Genomic DNA, 24,765 nt, shown 5'->3' on the forward strand with positions numbered 1-24,765 from the left:
ATTCAAACCGACGGGTGTCTGACGCACTACAAAAACACCACCAACAAAAGGGGGAAACACCAGGGTCACGATACAACGAAGGTCCCTGCTGGTAGGGAGAGGGTTGAGGGGGCACCTTCTGCACTCACCTCAACATGTTACCTGAGCTCCCTAGCGTCCATATACAAGTTCTTTCAACCTGCCGGCGAGCAGGATACCTTGGACCCTCAGCTGGCACTAAACTCACCCTGCCTAGTGAGTAGGCCGACGCATTCACTAAACTCGCCACTCAACTAATAAACACTGAGGGAAAGGAAAGATAGATGGGGGAATAAACATAAGGATACAAACACCAAACGTCAAAGCAGCAGACAGACTGTAAAGTAGCAGGTGGATGGGCACAGGATAATTCTTCAGCAGTTCCTTCCACCAGGCTGGCCAGAGTAAAAATTCATTCTAACAACAGCAAGGACTGCTGGGAAAGCTCCAGTATTTAACCTAAATGGGCATGGGCTCACAGCAGCTATATCTGACCTGCACTGCCATGAGATGCAAAAGGAAAGGAAACTTTGAATAAATGAGGAGTCTAGATGGAGATGGGAGGCTCCAGCACTAAGGCTGCTACTAGTCTCAAAACATCAGGGAGATGACCGTGACACATAAGTGTTATAAATCATGGGGACCAGTAGCTTATTGAGTTGTTCCTTTCTTCTTGGAAATTCATAGTATACTCCTCTTCAGCTAGATAATGTAATCTTATAATCTTATACCCCCCTCCCCATTCATTCTCTGAGAATTACATGGCTTTATGTTCTCTGAAGGAGGTCAACATCTTAGGCTAGTTTCACACTTGCGTTGAACGGCATCCATTGCATTGAGTTGTCTGACTGATGCAACGGATGCGTTGCATATAATGGCACAACGGGGATGCAACGGATCGTACAAAACAACGGAAAGCTTTTTTATTTATTTATTTTTAATTTTTTTCTTCTTCTTTACAGTTTTACCGGCAGCAGACTATTGTGAACGATCAGCTGATCACCCGGCGGCCGGGCGCTCAGCTGAGAGCTCTCACATGCCGGCGGCCGGGCACTCAGCTGAGCGCTCTCACATGCCGGTGGCCGGGCGCTCAGCTGAGAGCTCTCACATGCCGGCGGCCGGGCACTCAGCTGAGCGCTCTCACATGCCGGTGGCCGGGCGCTCAGCTGAGAGCTCTCACATGCCGGCGGCCGGGCACTCAGCTGAGCGCTCTCACATGCCGGTGGCCGGGCGCTCAGCTGAGTGCTCTCACATGCCGGCGGCCAGGCGCTCTACTGAACGTTCGGCCACTGAGAGACAAAATAAAGTTTCTGTGATAAATAAAAAAAATAAAAAAATAAAAAATGAGCATGCGCAGTGAAAAATAGAGGACTCCGCCGCTCAAAAAACGTTACATGCTGCGTTCCTTCCGCTCGGCGGAAGCAACGTAGCGGTGGCCAGCGGAAGCAACGCAGGTACTTTTGGCACAATCCGTCATCCATACAAGTCTATGGGAAACAGCGGAATCCGTTAACGGATTCCGCTGTTTTCCAAAAGGGTGGATTGTGACGGAAGGGAAAAAACGCAAGTGTGAAAGTACCCTTAGTCAATAGATGTTCCTCCATGATGAAATTACATGGACTATACTGCTTAAGTTCTCAATGGATAAGAGGGTGCTAAGGAATGGAAGCTCATATCAAGGATAATGATGATGATTGCGCAGTGCCGTCACTAAGTTATAATATAGGAGATCAGGGTCCGGCCTTCTTGACTTTATACTTACAATCTATTAGTTTATTTAGGAGACAATAGAGGGAAGGACAATCCCAGCAGAGAAAGATGATATTGGCTCTAACTGGTCATGTAATGCTGTGCTGATACAACAAGAGATTTATAGCAGCGCATAGAAGAATACTAATATGCCGGATGGAAGCTAAGGATCACAGGCTGCAGGGAAGAACACAGGAGGCTGAACTACATGGAAATAGATTGTTTAAAGAAATGCAAATCAGGTGGGAGAGAATTTATAGAAAAATTTATAGAAGAAAATCAACACTTGGATTGCTAAATTAGAGGACTATGTCCAGAACATATATACCGCAGTAGTCTCCGCATGAGAAACAGCAGAAAAGTATAAATATGTGATGTTATAAATAATTCTGCTCCTTTCAAACATCCCTTTAAATTTCCTTATATCACCTTAGTTGGTATAATAGCCGGATTCTACTCACCGTAGGTGGTGGAACGGTTCGGCCTTAACATAGGGTGTTTCAAGGGATGCTGGGAACACCGCTCCTTCTGCACCTGTATAAAAAAGAAATATACAGCAGGATTGAGAATGGGTGTCTAACTAACCTTAAACTGTTTACAGAAAAGCACATGGGATGTAGACCATGCCAGGAGCTAGGTTTGGTAATGCTTGACAGAATGGATAAAAGGAGCCTTTTTGGGGTACTTTGCTCCACAGAGACCCTCTTCAAATGAGGCACATAGGCATAATGGTTACACATCCATAGAGGTACGCAAGTGTCACTACTCATGAAGGGGTACAAAATTTGAACAGTTTGTTGGCAGTTTATCTCCCATTCACTAAATGTAAATTTCAGGTATTTCACTGTCTTCAAGGCCTCAATCTATCTAATGTATAGGGAATAGAGTTGAGCGGATTGCTAACAAAAGAGAGAGAGAGAGAAAAAAAACAAAAAAAAAAAACGAATCCGGATCGTGCACCCAGATTCCCGCATCCGGGTCGGACCCGGATCTCCCGCTGAAACCGCGCGGACCCGGATTTTTCCAGTCCGGGTCCGCTCAACACTAATAGGGAATCATTCCTCTGACCCACAAAGCTTCACAATTAGAATGCAGGAAGACTCACTTCCTGCTAAAACGCATTACACTGAGAGCCTTCCGATCCAACCAGCTCACGCCTACTACAATTATTAGTTGTCACTCGCTTCTTGTAGTCATCCTAGGAGGATGCCAATTGGGATATAGTTCTACAGTCTCTGATTCTCAGATGAAACTTTCTAAAGCACTCCAAAATTGTCCCTATATAGAGACTATCTCCAACGCACTCTCTGGTGTCTGGTCACTCTGTCTGGTGACGTTAGACACTGGGTCTATATTTCCTTGAGGGCCTGCTCAGGAATCTCCAATTAAATCGCATCAGGGCAAATTCTCCCAGACACCTTGAGACATACTACCCGAAGACGAGTGTCACAGTGGCCTAAAAGGGTATTCCTATCTCCAAAATCCTATCCCAGTATGTACTAGGTGTAATCAAGGCCGGTGTCAGCACCCGGCGCACCTGGGCAAGTGCCAAGGCCCTGGACCGCCAGGGAGCCCAATTGCCGTCAGCAGGGGCGGTGATGTCTTCTGTAGTCCCCGGGCCAAGTTCCGGGGACCACAGTTCTTGGGGAGGCAGCCGCACTTTCCTGGCTGCCGGCCCTTTAATCCCCACTGGCACGAAGAACGATACATTGAGCTACCTAAGCTACAATGCCCTGCACATGAAGTAAGAGACATGACTATATCAGGAGAACTATTCTACATTTCAAGGGGAAGGTATTTGCTAGCATTATTATTATTACATGGGATGGGATCTTGGGGATGGGAATAACCCTTTAAAGAAGAAAGCACCACACTTGGAACAGGTGAATGTAGCTAATACGAGGAATCTGTCAGTCAGATTATTATTATTATTTATTATTATAGCGCCATTTATTCCATGGCGCTTTACAACTGAAAGGGGGTATACGTACAACAATCATTAACAGTACAAAACAGACTGGTATAGGAGGAGAGAGGACCCTGCCCGCGAGGGCTCACAGTCTACAGGGAATGGGTGATGGTACAATAGGTGAGGACAGAGCTGGTTGCGCAGTGGTGTACCGGACTAAGGGCTATTGTAGGTTGTAGGCTTGTTGGAAGAGGTGGGTCTTGAGGTTCCTCTTGAAGCTTTCCATGGTAGGGGAGAGTCTGATATGCTGAGGTACAGCATTCCAGAGTTTGGGGGAGGCATGGGAGAAATCTTGTACGCGATTGTGGGAAGAGGAGATAACAGAGGAGTAGAGAAGGAGATCTTGTGAAGATCTGAGGTTGCGTGCAGGTAGGTACCGGGAGACTAGGTCACAGATGTAAGGTGGAGACAGGTTGTGGATGTGTCGCGGGCGGAGGAGGGGACGCTACGCTCACCCACTGCTCGGGTCCGGCTGCTGCTGCTGCTCGGTGGTGGCTTGAGCGGTGGGCCGGATCCCGGGGACTCGAGCGGTGTTCCTCGCCTGTGAGTGAAAGGGGGTGGTTTGGGTTTAGGGATATTGTCCGTGACGCCACCCATGGTTGTGGTGAGGTTGGTGACACCACCGCTGCTCTGGACGGGGATCCCGGGAGCGATGACGGGGAGCAGCTTGGATGTTGGTTCTCCCCTCCGTGGGTAGGGGGTTGGTTGTCCCGGGGCCCGGTGAGGGAGGTAGGGATGGATGGCAGGCGGGTTACGGGGCCTGGTGAGGTGCAGGGTCGCGGGGGCAGCGCTGTGCCGCACGGCACGGTGGTACTCACTCAGCCAGTAACGAATACACAGTCTCTGGTAAAACAAACGGCTGGATGGATGGGTCCCACAGACGGCTGCGGTGTTTCTCCTCCCGGCAGGTTGATGGTGACTGCCTTTCCCTGCACCTGTGTAGTGTGTACGGTTCCAATGGGTTCCCACCGGTAACCCGCTCCCCAGTTTGGATATGTGCTGAAGGAACCCCTTTTGCCCGCAGGATCTGGCCCTGGGAACTGTAGCCTTGGCGGTGACTGTGTTTCCCTCTAACGGTTGGACTGTTGCCTTCTATCGGGACTTGGCTGCTGGGAAACCCCGGAGGTTCCCTTCGCTAACGGATTTGACAATTTCAGCGGCGACTCCTAGCCTTGTCGGGGTCCGTAAGCCCTGCCGGTTGGTGCTGGCTTCTCTTTGCGTACCGGTCCGGTACCGCCGGGCCACCGCCCATCCATGGTTCTTACGGCTATCTCCAATAGGCCTCTCCTGCAGACGGTCACCACCGTCTGCCAACCTTTCTGTTCCGTCCGGGCCACACACCCGGACCAACTTCAGACTGCTCTTTTACCACCTCACCTCTCCACTTCCAAACTAATCTGCTCTCTTTTTCCCGCCTCCAGGACTGTGAACTCCTGGGTGGGCGGGACCAACCGCCTGGCCCACCCTCTGGTGTGAACATCAGCCCCTGGAGGGAGGCAACAAGGATTTTTGTTTGACTTAGGTGTGCCTGACCGGGGTGTGGGGTGTGTTGGTGTAGTACCTGTGACGTCCTGGCTTGCCCAGGGCACCACAGATGCCTTTCAGATCAATCCCCTTCCCAGCTGCAAAATTCATATATGGACCTGTAGGGCTTTCAAATGTAAATCCAATGAACCTTTATATACTGGATCTGTTGCTGCATTTCCCGAGTAGTTAGCATTTTCATTCATATGTAAATGAGATGTTATGTTGTTATTCAATTTCTGCATACTTTCCTGCTGGTCACCAGGTAGAAGGCACTCTGATACCTGGGCAGGGCTTCATTACCCTTATACCGTGAGAAACACTCTTTTTCCCTTCAAAATGTTAAGTGCTCTGGGTGTGGCAGAGCACTTAAGAAATCGCCAGCTCCCTAGGTTATTTCCCTGTCCATCACCAACTTCTTTAGCTTGATGATAGCTTACTATCTGTGTGATGCAAAGCAAGGAAACTCAAACTGATGGGGAGGAGACACAGATTAGATATTAGAAAAAACTTTTTGACAGTGAGGATGATCAACGAGAGGAACAGGCGGCCACGAGAGGTTGTGAGTTCTTCTTCAATGGAAATCTTTAAAAAGAGGTTGGACGGACATCTGTCTGGGGTGATTTAGTGAATCCTGCTTTGAGCAGGGGGTTGGACTAGATGACCCAGGAGGTCCATTCCAACTCTAATATTCTATGATTCTAAGGAAATTAGACAATAAGCTTAAGAGCCTGGAGAGGAAACAAGCAGGGGATTCAGTGGCTTGTTAAGTGCTCTGTCACACTTGGAGCACTTAATGCATCATTTGCATATGAATGAAAATGCTCACGGGTGACAGACAGTCATGTGGTTTCTGGCAGTAGAAGGTCACAGCGTTTGGCTGTGCAAAATGCTCCCTGACTTTCTGTTTTCCACCCTGCTGTTAGCATTCATTGTACTAGGTAGCTTAGGCTGCTTTCAAACCTCCGGTTTTTGCTATGCGGCACAATCCGGCACTTTGCAGGAAAATCGCAACCGTTTTTTTTTTGCTGCCGGTTGCGATTTTCCTGCATAGACTTTAAATAGTGCCGCATTGTGCCGCATGGCCTTGCGTTCCGTCCGGTTTTTGCCGCATGCGGCAGATTTAGCCGATGCGGCGGCCGGATGGAACGTTGCCTGGCACGTTTTTTCGTGCGGCAAAAAAAAACCGCATCGCGCCGCATTCGGCCGATGCGGTGCATTTTTCAATGCATGCCTATGGCGGCCGGATGTGGCGCGATGCGGCAATAACCGCATCCGGGCGCCGCATGCGGTTTTTGCCACTGCGCATGCTCAGTAGCATGCCGCAAGCGGCAAAAACCGGACTGGCCGCAAAGGAAAAACTTATGCAAAGGATGCGGTGTTTTCACCGCATCCGTTGCATAGCTTGCACAGCCGGATTGAGCCGCAGAGCTCAAGCCGGATGTGTGAAAGTAGCCTTATCTGCTGGATTTTTATCTATTCTCCTTTAGGGGCACTTTGCACACTGCAATATAGCAGGTGCGATGTCGGTGGGGTCAAATTGAAAATGACGCACTTCCGGCATCGCATGCGACATCGCAGTGTGTAAAGGCTGGATGATACGATTAACGAGCGCAAAAGCGTCGTAATCGTATCATCGGTGCAGCGTCGGCGTAATCCATGATTACGCTGACGCAACGGTCCGATGTTGTTCCTCGCTCCTGCGGCATCACACATCGCTGTGTGTGAAGTCGCAGGAGCGAGGAACGTCTCCTACCGGCCTCACTGCGGCTTCCGTAGGATATGCGGAAGGAAGGAGGTGGGCAGGATGTTTACATCCTGCTCATCTCCGCCCCTCCGCTCTGATTGGCTGCCTGCCGTGTGACGTCGCAGTGACGCCGCACGACCCGCCCCCTTAACAAGGAGGCGGGTCGCCGGCCACAGGGACGTCGCACGGCAGGTGAGTGTGTGTGTGAAGCTGGCGTAGCGATAACTTTCGCTACGCCAGCTATCACCACATATCGCTGCTGCGACGGGGGCGGGCACTATCGCACTCGACATCGCAGCATCGGGCTGCGATGTCGTAGTGTGCAAAGCCCGCCTTAGAACTAAGGAGGGATAAACTGATTATCAGTATTCATCTTGTGCTTAAATATTCCCTTCTTCCCTGGACTTGTGCTGGTGATATTATTCAGTTCATTCAAGCTCTGGTTGGAAGCAGGTGGCTTGTACTCATCGGTGGTATGGTTGTTGAAGCTTTGCTGAACTTTTACCTGAGTCATCTGAGGATAAGTAGTTCATGCATTTTCCCCTGTGTGTCCTCCTTGTGACTTCATTTAGTGTTTAGTGGGGTTGACAAAGAGCTTATTCCACCCATTCCCTATTTAGGAACCAGCACTAGGGATACCTAGGGTCGGGTATCCGACTTGGCACATAGGTGCGGAACCTATCTAGGGTAGTGAGGGAACTCAGGGACCAGCACTAGGGATACCTAGGGTCAGGTATCCGGCTTGGCACATAGGTGCGGAACCTATCTAGGGTAGTGAGGGAACCCAGGGACCAGCAGTAGGGATACCTAAGGTCAGGGATCCGGCTTGGTGCATAGGTGCGGATTCGGAACCTATCTAGGGTGGTGAGGGACCCCAGGGACCAGCAGTAGGGATACCTAGGGTCAGGTATCCGGCTTGGCGCATAGGTGCGGAACCTATTTAGGGTAGTGAGGGACCCCAGGGACCAGCACTAGGTTTGGTCAGGGGTCACCATCTCCCCCGTCCCTTACCTTTTGCCGCTTCCTTGGTACTTCCCCGTACCTAGTATGACAATAATGGTGTCAATAAACTTACATTTTAAGGACCTGCATGCCCATTGTGGTGAAATGAATCTTACCACTAGATCTAAAGTTGCCAGGTAGATAGGGTATAGAATTCTATTTTTATTATGGTTATGAATGAGGTCTACCCTGTTACAAAGTAAAATGTCAATCAAAAGTACTATCCACTACCTTGGCCACCTATATAATATCGTATATACTTTTATTCTTAGTGTGATCCAGTTTTCGCACTATCTTTGGCCATTTTTGGCAGTATCGCAGTGTAACTCAAGTGTTAACCCAGTCTCCGCTCTTTACTTTCATGCACTCGCTTGCTGAACACTTCTTGACCTCCCCCGTGTTCAAAGTAAAACCTCCATCTATTAATGTAAAAATCAGTCAGTAGGGTTCTCCGCGTCCGGCTCGTTTCTGGCTCCCTGCTTGGCACGTTGACTTAATGAAGAGAATTTTTTTTTCCCCTCCAACTTTCCATCTACACATGATAAGAATCTCCCCAGGTGCTGCCCCTTATTTTAACAAGATGGACTTGTGTCTTTTCTTAACCTCATTGACTTTGAGATAACGGTAATTGTATAGAAGATAGATTGTCATTGCCTTGTATTGGATTGTTTATTCTATACAAGTGTCTAGTGTCTCCATTCTTTCCCACAGATTGGAAATCCTCTGGGGCATGACTCCCCTATCTACTGGTTTTACAACTTAACACGTTCATGGCAGTAGAGGTCAAAGAGATGCCAACTACTATTCATATCCGTAGACTTTTTATGGACATACATTTATAGAAACCAAAACAATCAATGACAATCCTTTCACCTTTGAATCCTCTGAAGGATGCAATTAATTATTTTAATCACCACGTATTTCAATTTATGGAAAACAGCCTGATCAATCGCATTCAGAAAGTGAATCTCTCTTGTTTTATCCCAAGTGCTTCTCAAAAAAAGCTCAAGTGTCAAAGGTAAAGGAAAGCAGTAAAAAAATAAATAGACAATAAAAAACAGGCTCTGTTCCCACCATGTTAGAGCCCCTGTCCATGGTGCTGAAGAAAACCCCGATAGGGGTGCTTCAATAATTTGGTTAAAAATGCTTGAGGGTCAAAGGTAAAGGAAAGTAGTAAAATAATAAATAGACAACAAAACACTGTTAAGCGCTCTTTTTACCATGTTAGAGGCCCTGTCCATGGTGCTGAAGAAAACCCCGATAGGGGTGCTTCAATATTTTGGTTAAAAATGCTTGAGGGTCAAAGGTAAAAAAAAGTAGTAAAATAATAAATAGATAACAAAAAACTATTAAGCTCTGTTCACATCATATTAGAGACCCTGACCATGGTGCTGAAGAAAACCCAGATAAGGGTGCTTTAATATTTTGGTTAAAAGTGCTCGAGGGGTCAAAGGTAAAGGAAAGTAGTAAAAGAAAAAATAGATAACAAAAAACTATTAAGCTCTGTTCACACCATATTAGAGCCCCTGTCCAAGGTACTGAAGAAAACCCAGATAGGGGTGCTTTAATATTTTGGTTAAAAATGCTCGAGGGTCAAAGGTAAAGGAAATCATTAAAAGAATAAATAGTCAACAAAAAACTGTTAAGCTCTCTTTTTTACCATGTTAGAGCCCCTGTCCATGGTGCTGAAGAAAAACCCGATAGGGGTGCTTTAATGTTGTGGTTAAAAATGCTCGAGGGTCAAAGGTAAAGGAAATTAGTAAAAAAATAAATAGACAAAAACCCTGTTAAGCTCTATTTTTACCATGTTAAGGTCCCTGTCCATGGTGCTGAAGAAAAACCGGATAGGGGTGCTTTAATGTTGTGGTTAAAAATGTTCGAGGGTCAAAGGTAAAGGAAAGTAGTAAAAGAATAAATAGATAACAAAAAACTATTAAGCTCTGTTCACACCATATTAGAGCCCCTGACCATGGTGCTGAAGAAAACCCCGATAGGGGTGCTTTAAAATTTTAGTTAAAAATGCTTGAGGGTCAAAGGTAAAGGAAATCAGGAAAAGAATAAATAGACAACAAAAAAAGTTAAGCTCTCTTTTTACCATGTTAAAGTCCCTGTCCATGGTGCTGAAGAAAACCCCGGTAGGGGTGCTTCAATATTTCGGTTAAAAATGCTCAAGGGTCAAAGGTAAAGGAAAGTAGTAAAAGAACAAATAGACAATAAAAAACAGGGTCTGTTAGAGCCCCTGTCAACAGAGGTGAAGAAAACCCAGATGGGGTGCTTCAATATTTTGATTAAAAATGCCATCCAGAGACAAAAAAAAAGCCGCGCTAGGGGAGTGTAGTGCAGGGCGCGGGGAAGGAAGACACTCATGGCTTCCAGCAGAGCTGCTGATATCTTCAATTGCCTTAGCATCTTTACAACACAGATGCAATTGAATAAAGCAGCAGCACTGCAGGAGGCCATAATCCGCTCTCTGCCTCTCATTTTCAGGTATATTTTTGTTTTTATATTCAGGGGGTAGGTACCTTATATATTTTTATATACTCCGTCAGCACAATGAATGCTTTTTCTCTATTTAGGAGGCACAGTTCATTTTTTTTATATTAAGGGTTCCCAGTAAACTAATATTAGCAAGGGGAGAACATACAAACTCCTTGTCCTTGATGGGATTTCAACCCAGGACCCCCGTGCTAACTAGTGAGCCAACGTGCTCATTGAGCCTGGGGTCGAAAGACAGTCTAGGACCACTGTCAATCAATGTCACTGCAGCGGCAAGGTGGTGGAAGAAGCCATCGTTCTTGCCCTCCCCTCTGCACAATCTTAATGGCCTGTTACACTGTTGTGAGCGCTCCAGCACTTAGTGGTCTGGTAGACTAAAAATAGAAAAAGAGGGACAACTCAACTAAGTTTTAAAAAACTTAAATTTAGTGTTTAAGGCTAATAGAAGCAGCACTAGAGAGCTTTCTAAGATGCTAATAAGATGCTCCTACTTTCTTGGGATAAATTCTGATCACGGGTTCCTTTTATAGAGTAAACATACTTTGAATAGCCGTCAGGGCACTGTATGGGCACTGCATAGTCAGAGCAGGTCCTTTGTGGAAACCGCATCCCACTCCAGTTGATTGACAGACCTCTCCCTATGTTTCTTCTCCATGCCCAGCTCTAGTTCATATACATAGGGGGAGACCTGCAAATCAACTGGCGTAGGGTTGGGAGAAGTCACTGGGGACTTGATCGGACTAGTCAAGTGTTTCCCTATAGTCCACATTCGGGTTTCAAAGAATGTTTACTCTGAAATTCTGCAGAGGTCCAAAGTAAATCGGTGCTCGTAACTAGTGATGAGCGGGCACTACCATGCTCGGGTGCTCAGTACTCGTAACTAGTGATGAGCGGGCACTACCATGCTCGGGTGCTCAGTACTCGTAACTAGTGATGAGCGGGCACTACCATGCTCGGGTGTTCAGTACTCGTAACTAGTGATGAGCGAGCACTACCATGCTCGGGTGCTCAGTACTCGTAACTAGTGATGAGCGGGCACTACCATGCTCGGGTGCTCGGTACTCGTAACTAGTGATGAGCGGGCACTACCATGCTCGGGTGCTCAGTACTCGTAACTAGTGATGAGTGAGCACTACAATGCTCAGGTGTTCAGTACTCGTAACTAGTGATGAGTGGGCACTACCATGCTCGGGTGCTCGGTACTCGTAACTAGTGATGAGCGGGCACTACCATGCTCGGGTGCTCTGTACTCGTAACTAGTAATGAGCGGGCACTACCATGCTCGGGTGCTCAGTACTCGTAACTAGTGATGAGCAGGCACTACCATGCTCGGGTGTTCAGTACTCGTAACTAGTGATGAGCGAGCACTACCATGCTCGGGTGCTCAGTACTCGTAACTAGTGATGAGCGGGCACTACCATGCTCGGGTGCTCTGTACTCGTAACTAGTGATGAGCGGGCACTACCATGCTCAGGTGCTCAGTACTCGTAACTAGTGATGAGCGAACACTACCATGCTCGGGGGCTCGGTACTTGTAACTAGTGATGAGCGAGCACTACCATGCTCGGGTGCTCAGTACTCGTAACTAGTGATGAGCGGGTACTACCATGCTCGGGTGCTCAGTACTCGTAACTAGTGATGAGCGGGTACTACCATGCTCGGGTGCTCAGTACTCGTAACTAGTGATGAGTGGGCACTACCATGCTCGGGTGCTCAGTACTCGTAACTAGTGATGAGTGGGCACTACCATGCTCGGGTGCTCAGTACTCGTAACTAGTGATGAGCGAACACTACCATGCTCGGGGGCTCGGTACTTGTAACTAGTGATGAGCACTACCATGCTCGGGTGCTCAGTACTCGTAACTAGTGATGAGCGGGCACTACCATGCTCGGTACTTGTAACAAGCAGTTTAACGGGTTTGAGTTGTATATCGAGTATAATGGAAGTCAATGAGGGACTCAAGCATTTTTCTGGAAAATCTTCTTGAAAAATGATTGATTTTCTCAATGACTTCCATTATACTCAATACACAAGTCGAGCCTGTCTGAGAATCAAACTGCTTGTTATGAGTACCGAGCACCTGTACATGGTAGTGCCCGCTCATCACTTGTTAATAGTACCGAACACCCGAGCATGGTAGTGCCCGCTCATCACTAGTTACAAGTACTGAGCACCCGAGCATGGTAGTGCCAGCTCATCACTAGTTACAAGTACTGAACACCCGAGCATGGTAGTGCCCGCTCATCACTAGTTACAAGTACCGAACACCCGAGCATGGTAGTGCCCGCTCATCTCCGAGGGAGCCCTTTTGCATTGACCCATTGCCCTTTTTGTAATTTTTAAAATGTAAAAAAGACTAAATAATGTTTTTTTGCCTAAAATACAAAGGAAAAGTGACATCTTTATTTCATGCCTTTTAGAGATCATTTCACCTTCAACTTGCTTAACTACTCACAATAATAGTAATTTTTGCCAGACGGAAAAATAAGAAAGAAGTAATGGTTGTTAGAAGAAGGGGAGGAAAAAACAAATGAAAAATGGCCAGAACGGGAAGGAGTTAATACAGGTTTCTCTATATAGCTTGGCACTATGAGGATCCACCGCATTTTTTATCCTGCCGGTTAATGTCTTTTTTGAGACGTCTTTTAGATTTTACATAGCTGTGATCATTCTGCGCGCCCTATATTCTAACGCTGCATCGAGACGACGCAAACAAGCGATCTCTCTCCTTAGATCTTCAGGAGATACGACCGCAGGCCTCCTTCACCGAGAAAGGTTACCTATTTTGCATGGAGCGTTTGTATTGCATTTTTTTTTTCAATAGCCCGGTACTGTGAAGTGGAACATATTGGCTCCTTATCGATAATGACGATAAAGGTCATCCCAGGTGTGTTTAATGGAGCAGTTCCTGTAAATGGCTGGACGTGCGCCGTTGTGTTGAATCATAATTTGCCCTTTGTTGGGACCTGGAAGTCATCTCTAGCATAAATCCCATCTAAATCTGGATTTATTCACCGAGATCAATTGAAATAATCAACTTCTAATGGTATCAGCTCTCAAACGTTTTGTTGGAAAGTGCATGTGTACGGCGGCTAGATTTGCAGTGCCTCTAAAAGCGCAAAAAAGCGAAAAATAACAAATAAAAAGCTAAATTGAGCCTCCTATATTATAAAGTCCCTGCATCTATAGATACATCTCATGACCTCTATTTCACATTTATTTTGGTCTTTGTAGGTATTAGATGTGGGACGCCAACCATTAAAGTGTTTATACTTACCTTTTTTGGTCATCTTATATTTGTGTGTGTGTGCGTGTGAGTGTCTATATATATATATATATATATATATATATATATATATATATTATTGTATATATATTACAGTCAGGGCCAGAAATATTTGGACAGTGACACAAGTTTTGTTATTTTAGCTGTTTACAAAAACATGTTCAGAAATACAATTATATATATAATATGGGCTGAAAGTGCACACTCCCAGCTGCAATATGAGAGTTTTCACATCCAAATCGGAGAAAGGGTTTAGGAATCATAGCTCTGTAATGCATAGCCTCCTCTTTTTCAAGGGACCAAACGTAATTGGACAAGGGACTCTAAGGGCTGCAATTAACTCTGAAGGCATCTCCCTCGTTAACCTGTAATCAATGAAGTAGTTAAAAGGTCTGGGGTTGATTACAGGTGTGTGGTTTTGCATTTGGAAGCTGTTGCTGTGACCAGACAACATGCAGTCTAAGGAACTCTCAATTGAGGTGAAGCAGAACATCCTGAGGCTGAAAAAAAAGAAAAAATCCGTCAGAGAGATAGCAGACATGCTTGGAGTAGCAAAATCAACAGTCGGGTACATTCTGAGAAAAAAGGAATTGACTGGTGAGCTTGGGAACTCAAAAAGGCCTGGGCGTCCACGGATGACAACAGTGGTGGATGATCGCCGCATACTTTCTTTGGTGAAGAAGAACCCGTTCACAACATCAACTGAAGTCCAGAACACTCTCAGGGAAGTAGGTGTATCTGTCTCTAAGTCAACAGTAAAGAGAAGACTCCATGAAAGTAAATACAAAGGGTTCACATCTAGATGCAAACCATTCATCAATTCCAAAAATAGACAGGCCAGAGTTAAATTTGCTGAAAAACACCTCATGAAGCCAGCTCAGTTCTGGAAAAGTATTCTATGGACAGATGAGACAAAGATCAACATCTACCAGAATGATGGGAAGAAAAAAGTTTGGAGAGGAAAGGGAACGGCACATGATCCAAGGCACACCACATCCTCTGTAAAACATGGTGGAGGCAACGTGATGGCATGGGCATGCATGGCTTTCAATGGCACTGGGTCACTTGTGTTTATTGATGACATAACAGCAGACAAGAGTAGCCGGATGAATTCTGAAGTGTACCGGGATATACTTTCAGCCCAGATTCAGCCAAATGCCGCAAAGTTGATCGGACGGCGCTTCATAGTACAGATGGACAATGACCCCAAGCATACAGCCAAAGCTACCCAGGAGTTAATGAGTGCAAAAAAGTGGAACATTCTGCAATGGCCAAGTCAATCACCAGATCTTAACCCAATTGAGCATGCATTTCACTTGCTCAAATCCAGACTTAAGACGGAAAGACCCACAAACAAGCAAGACCTGAAGGCTGCGACTGTAAAGGCCTGGCAAAGCATTAAGAAGGAGGAAACCCAGCGTTTGGTGATGTCCATGGGTTCCAGACTTAAGGCAGTGATTGCCTCCAAAGGATTCGCAACAAAATATTGAAAATAAAAATATTTTGTTTGGGTTTGGTTTATTTGTCCAATTACTTGTGACCTCCTAAAATGTGGAGTGTTTGTAAAGAAATGTGACAATTCCTACAATTTCTATCAGATATTTTTGTTCAAACCTTCAAATTAAACGTTACAATCTGCACTTGAATTCTGTTGTAGAGGTTTCATTTCAAATCCAATGTGGTGGCATGCAGAGCCCAACTCGCCAAAATTGTGTCACTGTCCAAATATTTCTGGACCTAACTGTACAGTACAGACCAACAGTTTGGACACACCTTCTCATTCAAAGAGTTTTCTTTATTTTCAGGTTCAGGACTCTAAATATTGTAGATTCACATTGAAGAATTCAAACCTATGGATTAAAACATGTGGAATGAAATACTTATAAAAGTGTGAAACAACTGAAAATATGTCTTATATGCTAGGTTCTTCAAGTAGCCACCTATGAGCTTCAAGAGGTAGTCACCGGAAATGGTTTTCCAACAGTCTTGAAGGAGTTCCCAGAGATGCTTAGCACTTGTTGGCCCTTTTGCCTTCACTCTGCGGTCCAGCTCACCCCAAACCATCTCGATTGGGTTCAGGTCTGGTGACTGTGGAGACCAGGTCATCTGGCGTAGCACCCCATCACTCTCCTTCTTAGTCAAATAGCCCTTACACAGCCTGGAGATGTGTTTGGGGTCATTGTCCTGTTGAAAAATAAATGATGGTCCAACTAAACGCAAACCGGATGGAATAGCAGCCGCTGCAAGATGCTGTGGTAGCCATGCTGGTTCAGTATGCCTTCAATTTTGAATAAATCCCCAACAGTGTCACCAGCAAAGCCCCCCCACACCATCACACCTCCTCCTCCATGCTTCTCGGTGGGAACCAGCCATGTAGAGTCCATAAATTCACCTTTTCTTTAAAGACACGATGGTTGGATCCAAAGATCTCAAATTTGAACTCATCAGACCAAAGCACAGATTTCCACTGGTCTAATGTCCATTCCTTGTGTTCTTTAGCCCAAACAAGTCTCTTCTGCTTGTTGCCTGTCCTTAGCAGTGGTTTCCTAGCAGCTATTTTACCATGAAGGCCTGCTGCACAAAGTCTCCTCTTAACAGTTGTTCTAGAGATGAGAAGGTGTGTCCAAACATTTGGTCTGTACTGTATATATACATATACAATATTATATTCACAGTTCAGAATTCCAGCTATACCGCCATAGAAGAAAGTGATAAAGTTGTGGTTGCTTGTCGTTGCCACTAGGGGGAGTACAAGAGCTCAATGCATACATAGTTATTATTGAATATATGATCAGCCTGTAGTTATCCCCTAAGCCCCGCATAGTAATGGCTGACAGTAGGAGATATGTATATCAGAATTTTCCAGAATCTGAATTAACCGTGATATACAGCACATTTTGTTAAAAAATACTGAATGATGTATTGAGGACCTTTGCAATGGTCACTCCTGACTCTTCATCAGGACTCCTGAAACTTCATCAGGACTCCTGAAACTTCATCAGGACTCCTGACCCTTCATTTAGACTCCTGACCCTTCATTTAGACTCCTGACTCTTCATTTAGACTCCTGACTCTTCATTTAGACTCCTGACTCTTCATTTAGACTCCTGACTCTTCATTTAGACTCCTGACTCTTTATTTAGACTCCTGACTCTTTATTTAGACTCCTGACTCTTCATTTAGACTCCTGACTCTTCATCAGGACTCCTGACTCTTCATCAGGACTCCTGACTCTTCATCAGGACTCCTTACGCTTCATTAGGACTCCTTACGCTTCATTAGGACTCCTTACGCTTCATTACGACGCCTGACTCTTCATCAGAACCCCTTACTTTTCATCAGGACTCCTTACTCTTCATCAGGACTCCTTACGCTTCATTAGGACGCCTGACTCTTCATCTGGACCCCTTATTCTTCATCAGGACTCCTTACGCTTCATTAGGACGCCTGACTCTTCATCAGGACCCCTTACTCTTCATCAGGATTCCTTACGCTTCATTAGGACTCCTTACTCTTCATCAGGACCCCTTACTCTTTATCAAGACTCCTGACCCTTCATCAAGACTACTGACCCTTCATCAGGACCACTGGTTGAGGTATCTACCATAGAACGATTAAGCCAATTGCAGTGTTGACGTTTGTATTTTAAACATATAAGCCCTTCGAAAATCCCAAAAACTAGTGGTGACCACCAAAGCCTCAATGCTGGAGAGAACGAGGATTTAAATAAGATGTATCATCATAAAATCACCTATTATTATATGACTTATTTTGTCTTAAACAAATTTTTTCACCAATTTAATAATGAAAAAGAAATCCTGGAAGTTTCAACATATTCCAGTGGTGTAATGTCCTACAGGCCCATCGATTCCGATGGATCGTTGTTCTGAGATTGTTCTGAGAACGAGGCTCCATAGGTCACTCACGGACAGCAACAGGTAAGAAATTTCTCACGCTTCTCAGAAATTCTATACCTGCCACTGAAATGGCCAGTTTTATGTGAGCCCAAAAAGCCAATGGCAAGGTGACCTCTTTTTGGGCTCACATAAAACTGGCCATTTTTCTGTGCTAAGTATCTCAATTTTTCCATGTTTTTCATAGCAGTAATGCATGTCTATATTCCCATATTCATTGTTCCACATATCTTAGCACTATAGAGTGCAACTGTCTCCTTTTTGTTACTATATTTCATGTTCAGTTTGCACCTATTCACATTAGAAAGGCAGGATGTGCCATCAGTCTTGTTCTTAGATTACAGGGTCTTCATTTGCAGGTTCCTGTCCACCCATAGAATGTACGGGTTGTAAGCCAAAGAGAGGCATTATGCTAGGCAGGGACACAACAAAAAGCCTTGCCATAAGGCTGTTGGGCTCACATAAAACTGGCTATTTTTGTGTGCTAAATATCTCAATTTTTCCATGTTTTTCATAGCAGTAATGCATGTCTATATTTCCATATTCATACACATATCTTAGCACTGCATTGTGCAACTGTCTCCTTTTTATAACTGTGTTTCATATTTAATTTGCCCCATTAGAAAGGTAGGACGTGCCATCAGTCTTGTTCTTAGATTACAGGGTAATACCTTCTGATTGAGCACTCCTGCTCTTCAGCCTTAGTCAATTTTAATTCTTCATTTGCAGGTTCCTGTCCGCCCTTGGATTGGAGATTGTTTAACCCAAAAAGAGGCATTAGTTTGATAGGGACCCAACAAAAGAGGTTGCCTTGCTGCTGGCTGTTGGGCTCACATAAAACTGGGCATTTTTGTGTGCTAAGTATCTTCATTTTTCCATGTTTTTCATAGCAGTAATGTGTGTTTATATTCTCTTATTCATTGTTCCACATATGTTAGTACTACAGAGTACAACTGTCTCCTTTTGGTTAATATGTTTCATGTTCAGTTTGCACCTGTTCACATTAGAAAGGTGGGATGTGCCATCAGTCTTGTTCTTAGATTATAGGGTCATGCCTTCTGATTGAGCACTCCTGTTCTTCAGCCTTAGCCAATTTTAATTTTTCATTTGCAGGTTCCTGTCCACCCATAGATTGTAGGTTTTTTAACCCAAAGAAAGGCATGAGTTTGATAGGGATCCAACAATGTGAAGTCTCCTTGCCGCTGGCTGTTGGGCTCACATAATACTGCCCATTTTTATGTGCTACGTATCTCAATTTTCCATGTTTTTCAGGTAAGAAATTTCTCACGCTTATCAGAAATTCCATACCTACCACTGAAATGGCCAGTTTTATGTGAGTCCAACAGCCACGACAAGGTGACCACTTTTTGGGCTCACATAAATTGGTTAATTTTGTGTGCTACGTATCTCAATTTTTCCATGTTTTCAGGTTACAGAAAGCAAAAGAGAGAGGTGTTCAATTGCTGCGCCAAAAGATCACTTCAGTGGATGTTCAGATTAATTCCACTTTATTTGTCATATAGGTCGACGCGTTTCTGGAGCATCTGCCCCCTTCATCAGGACCATCAAGAACAAGAATAACATCAAATCTGATTGACATTATTCTTGTTCTTGATGGTCCTGATGAAGGGGGCAGATGCTCCAGAAACGCGTCGACCTATATGACAAATAAAGTGGCATTAATCTGAACATCCACTGAAGTGATCTTTTGGCGCAGCAATTGAACACCTCTCTCTTTTGCTTTCTGTGATCTGCTGTCTACTGGTGGCTCCAGCCTGGGATCCACATCACATGCGTTCATAGTAGTTGTGACTCTCACAACTACATTTGGTGAGTATTCTTACTCCCCCCTCCTTACCCCGTACATATTGGGGTAAAACCCTATTTGCGCTTGTTATTTCCACAGTCTTTTCCACGTGATGTTTTCAGGTTAGAAATTTCTCACGCTTATCAGAAATTCCATACCTACCACTGAAATGGCCAGTTTTATGTGAGTCCAACAGCCACGACAAGGTGACCACTTTTTGGGCTCACATAAATTGGTTAATTTTGTGTGCTACGTATCTCAATTTTTCCATGTTTTCAGGTTAGAAATTTCTCACGCTTATCAGAAATTCCATACCTACCACTGAAATGGCCAGTTATATGTGAGTCCAACAGCAACGACAAGGTGACCACTTTTTGGGCTCACATAAATTGGTTAATTTTGTGTGCTAAGTATCTCATTTTTTCCATGTTTTTTATAGCAGTATTGCATGTCTATATTCACATATTCATTGTACACGTGTCTTAGCACTGCAGAGTGAAACTGTCTCCTTTTTGTTACTACATAAAAACTGCGCCAATCCTAAAACAAGGCCTAATACAGACTTGTGCAGCAGAGTGAGCGAAGGCCTAATACAGACTTGTGCAGCAGAGTGAGCTCTGCTACATTTTACATTTTCGCTAAAGCTCAAAAAATGAGAATAGATACTGCAATAAAATAAGCACGTACCGCTGGGATAACTGCAGCGGCCGCTGTCCTGTCCAGTTATAGAGATGGCCGTACCTAATGTTTAGATGCAGGTCACACCGCTCAGGTAATAAATAGTTACTTATTAATTTATTCTCTATTCTGCAGACTCCCATTAACCTGTCAGTCTGATTCCAGCCCTGGCACTATGTAATTTACAGACAATAAATGTTCATAAACAGGCTGAGTAGAAAATCCATACAGTTATTCTAGCTTTATTTTACGTTTCATTTAATACCCCTCAAAAATGATTTTGTCAATGCTATTCCATTAGCGACTTCTCCGTCCAGTAACCTCCCCTTTACAGTGATATGTCAGGAAGTCACTGAGCGTGTGACAGCGCCACCAGTGAATGCCTGGAGCCGGGGGGACAGGGGCACAGCGGGTGACACCAGCGTCTGGGGAAAGTGCCAAAATATTAAGAGATCCCTCTAAGGCTTATTTTCTTGTGTAAAGATGGATAACAGATTGCAAAACGGTTTCTAAGATTTGGGATCGATGATCATTATCCCTGATTATATTCATGATATATTACTATATTGTACATTACCAAAGGGTTTTCAACAAAGAAAGCAAAATTCCCACAGAGAGAGCTTTATTTGCCTCCATCACAACCCCCCACATAAATCTGGAGGGGAAATTAATGAATCTCTCAGTAGTGTAGCCTTAGGCTTTGGACCTCCAAGTTACGGCAAACATATGTCAACATTAAAAGCCAGTTATTAGTGGTATTCCCACTATGTCAAACTCAAATACACAGAGAGCCAAGGGAAAAAACTTAGACATAGTTGCAGGCCCCACATAGCCCTCCATACAGAATAATGTGCCCCATAGTCCTCCATACAGAATAATGTGCCCCATAGTCCTCCATACAGAATAATGGGCCCCACATAGTCCTCCATACAGAATAATGGGCCCCACATAGTCTTCCATACAGAATAATGGGCCCCACATAGTCCTCCATACGTAATAATGGGCCCCACATAGCCCTCCATACAGAATAATGGGCCCCACATAGTCCTCCATACGTAATAATGGGCCACACATAGTCATCCATACAGAATAATGGGCTCCACATAGTCCTCCATACAGAATAATGGGCACCACATAGCCCTCCATACAGAATAATGGGCCCCACATAGCCCTCCATACACAATAATGTGCCCCATAGTCCTCCATACAGAATAATGGCCCCACATAGCCCTCCTTACAGAATAATGGGCCCCACATAGCCCTCCATACAGAATAATGTGCCCCATAGTCCTCTATACAGAATAATGGGCACCACATAGTCCTCCATATAGAATAATGGGCACCACATAGCCCTCCATACAGAATAATGGGCTCCACATAGTCCTCCATACAGGATAATGGGCCCCACATACTCCTCCATACAGAATAATGTGCCCCACATAGCCCTCCATACAGAATAATGTGCCCCACATAGCCCTCCATACAGAATAATGTGCCCCACATAGCCCTCCATACAGAATAATGGGCCCCACATAGCCCTCCATACAGAATAATGGGCCCCACATAGCCCTCCATACAGAATAATGGGCTCCACATAGCCCTCCATACAGAATAACGGGATCCACATAGCCCTCCATACAGAATAATGGGCCCCACATAGCCCTCCATACAGAATAATGGACCCCACATAGTCCTCCATACAGAATAATGGGCACCACATAGCCCTCCATACAGGATAATGGACCCCACATAGTCCTCCATACAGAATAATGGGCACCACATAGCCCTCCATACAGAATAATGGGCCCCACATAGCCCTCCATACAGGATAATGGGCCCCACATAGCCCTCCATACAGAATAATGGGCCCCACATAGCCCTCCAAACAGAATAATGGGCCCCACATAGCCCTCCATACAGGATAATGGACCCCACATAGTCCTCCATACAGAATAATGGGCACCACATAGCCCTCCATACAGAATAATGGGCCCCACATAGCCCTCCATACAGGATAATGGGCCCCACATAGCTCTCCATACAGAATAATGGGCCCCACATAGTCCTCCATACAGAATAATGGGCACCACATAGCCCTCCATACAGAATAATGGGCCCCACATAGCCCTCCATACAGGATAATGGGCCCCACATAGCCCTCCATACAGAATAATGGGCCACACATAGTCCTCCATACAGAATAACGGGCCACACATAGTCCTCCATACAGAATAATGGGTTCCACATAGCCCTCTATACAGATTAATGGACCCCACATAGCCCTCCATACAGAATAATGGGCACCACATAGCCCTCCATACAGAATAATGGGCACCACATAGCCCTCCATACAGAATAATAATGGGCCCCACATAGCCCTCCATACAGAATAATGGGCCCCACATAGCCCTCCATACAGAATAATGGGCACCACATAGTCCTCCATATAGAATAATGGGCACCACATAGCCCTCCATACAGAATAATGGGCCCCACATAGCCCTCCATACAGAATAATGGGCACCACATAGTCCTCCATATAGAATAATGGGCACCACATAGCCCTCCATACAGAATAATGGGCTCCACATAGTCCTCTATACAGAATAATGGGCCCCACATAGCCCTCCATACAGGATAATGGGCCCCACATAGCTCTCCATACAGGACAATGGGCCCCACATAGCCCTCCATGCAGAATAATGGGCCCCACATAGCCCTCCATACAGAATAATGGGCCCCACATAGCCCTCCATACAGGATAATGGACCCCACATAGCCCTCCATACAGAATAATGGGCCCCACATAGCCCTCCATACAGAATAATGGGCCCCACATAGCCCTCCATACAGAATAATGGGCCACACATAGTCCTCCATACAGAATAACGGGCCACACATAGTCCTCCATACAGAATAATGGGTTCCACATAGCCCTCCATACAGTATAATGGGCCCCACATAGCCCTCCATACAGAATAATGGGCACCACATAGCCCTCCATACAGAATAATGGGCCCCACATAGCCCTCCATACAGAAAAATGTGCCCCATAGTCCTCTATACAGAATAATGGGCACCACATAGTCCTCCATATAGAATAATGGGCACCACATAGTCCTCCATACAGAATAATGGGCCCCACATAGCCCTCCATACAGAATAATGGGCACCACATAGTCCTCCATATAGAATAATGGGCCCCACATAGCCCTCCATACAGAATAATGGGCTCCACATAGCCCTCCATACAGAATAATGGGATCCACATAGTCCTCCATACAGAATAATGGGCACCACATAGCCCTCCATACAGAATAATGGGCCCCACATAGCCCTCCATACAGGATAATGGGCCCCACATAGCCCTCCATACAGAATAATGGGCCCCACATAGCCCTCCAAACAGAATAATGGGCCCCACATAGCCCTCCATACAGGATAATGGACCCCACATAGTCCTCCATACAGAATAATGGGCACCACATAGACCTCCATACAGAATAATGGGCCCCACATAGCCCTCCATACAGGATAATGGGCCCCACATAGCTCTCCATACAGAATAATGGGCCCCACATAGCCCTCCAAACAGAATAATGGGCCCCACATAGCCCTCCATACAGGATAATGGACCCCACATAGTCCTCCATACAGAATAATGGGCACCACATAGACCTCCATACAGAATAATGGGCCCCACATAGCCCTCCATACAGGATAATGGGCCCCACATAGCTCTCCATACAGAATAATGGGCACCACATAGACCTCCATACAGAATAATGGGCCCCACATAGCCCTCCATACAGGATAATGGGCCCCACATAGCTCTCCATACAGGACAATGGGCCCCACATAGCCCTCCATGCAGAATAATGGGCCCCACATAGCCCTCCATACAGAATAATGGGCCCCACATAGCCCTCCATACAGGATAATGGACCCCACATAGCCCTCCATACAGAATAATGGGCCCCACATAGCCCTCCATACAGAATAATGGGCCCCACATAGCCCTCCATACAGAATAATGGGCCACACATAGTCCTCCATACAGAATAACGGGCCACACATAGTCCTCCATACAGAATAATGGGTTCCACATAGCCCTCCATACAGTATAATGGGCCCCACATAGCCCTCCATACAGAATAATGGGCACCACATAGCCCTCCATACAGAATAATGGGCCCCACATAGCCCTCCATACAGAAAAATGTGCCCCATAGTCCTCTATACAGAATAATGGGCACCACATAGTCCTCCATATAGAATAATGGGCACCACATAGTCCTCCATACAGAATAATGGGCCCCACATAGCCCTCCATACAGAATAATGGGCACCACATAGTCCTCCATATAGAATAATGGGCCCCACATAGCCCTCCATACAGAATAATGGGCTCCACATAGCCCTCCATACAGAATAATGGGATCCACATAGTCCTCCATACAGAATAATGGGCACCACATAGCCCTCCATACAGAATAATGGGCCCCACATAGCCCTCCATACAGGATAATGGGCCCCACATAGCCCTCCATACAGAATAATGGGCCCCACATAGC

The 24,765-nt window shown here is 45.5% G+C and overlaps 1 protein-coding gene across 3 annotated transcripts in view; it reads right to left on the reverse strand.

The window, feature by feature from the left end:
- The window catches only part of SGCD (sarcoglycan delta), a 1,008,723-nt gene that overhangs the window by 57,704 nt on the left and 926,254 nt on the right, over positions 1-24,765 (reverse strand). For all 3 annotated transcript variants that reach the window (XM_075344301.1, XM_075344302.1, XM_075344303.1), the window contains one exon: positions 2,229-2,301. In XM_075344301.1, the coding sequence (XP_075200416.1) occupies positions 2,229-2,301 (73 nt within the window). The remainder of the gene's footprint in view (positions 1-2,228; positions 2,302-24,765) is intronic.

Source organism: Anomaloglossus baeobatrachus, chromosome 4 (assembly GCF_048569485.1).
Source record: "Anomaloglossus baeobatrachus isolate aAnoBae1 chromosome 4, aAnoBae1.hap1, whole genome shotgun sequence".
Taxonomy (NCBI): Eukaryota; Metazoa; Chordata; class Amphibia; order Anura; family Aromobatidae; genus Anomaloglossus; species Anomaloglossus baeobatrachus.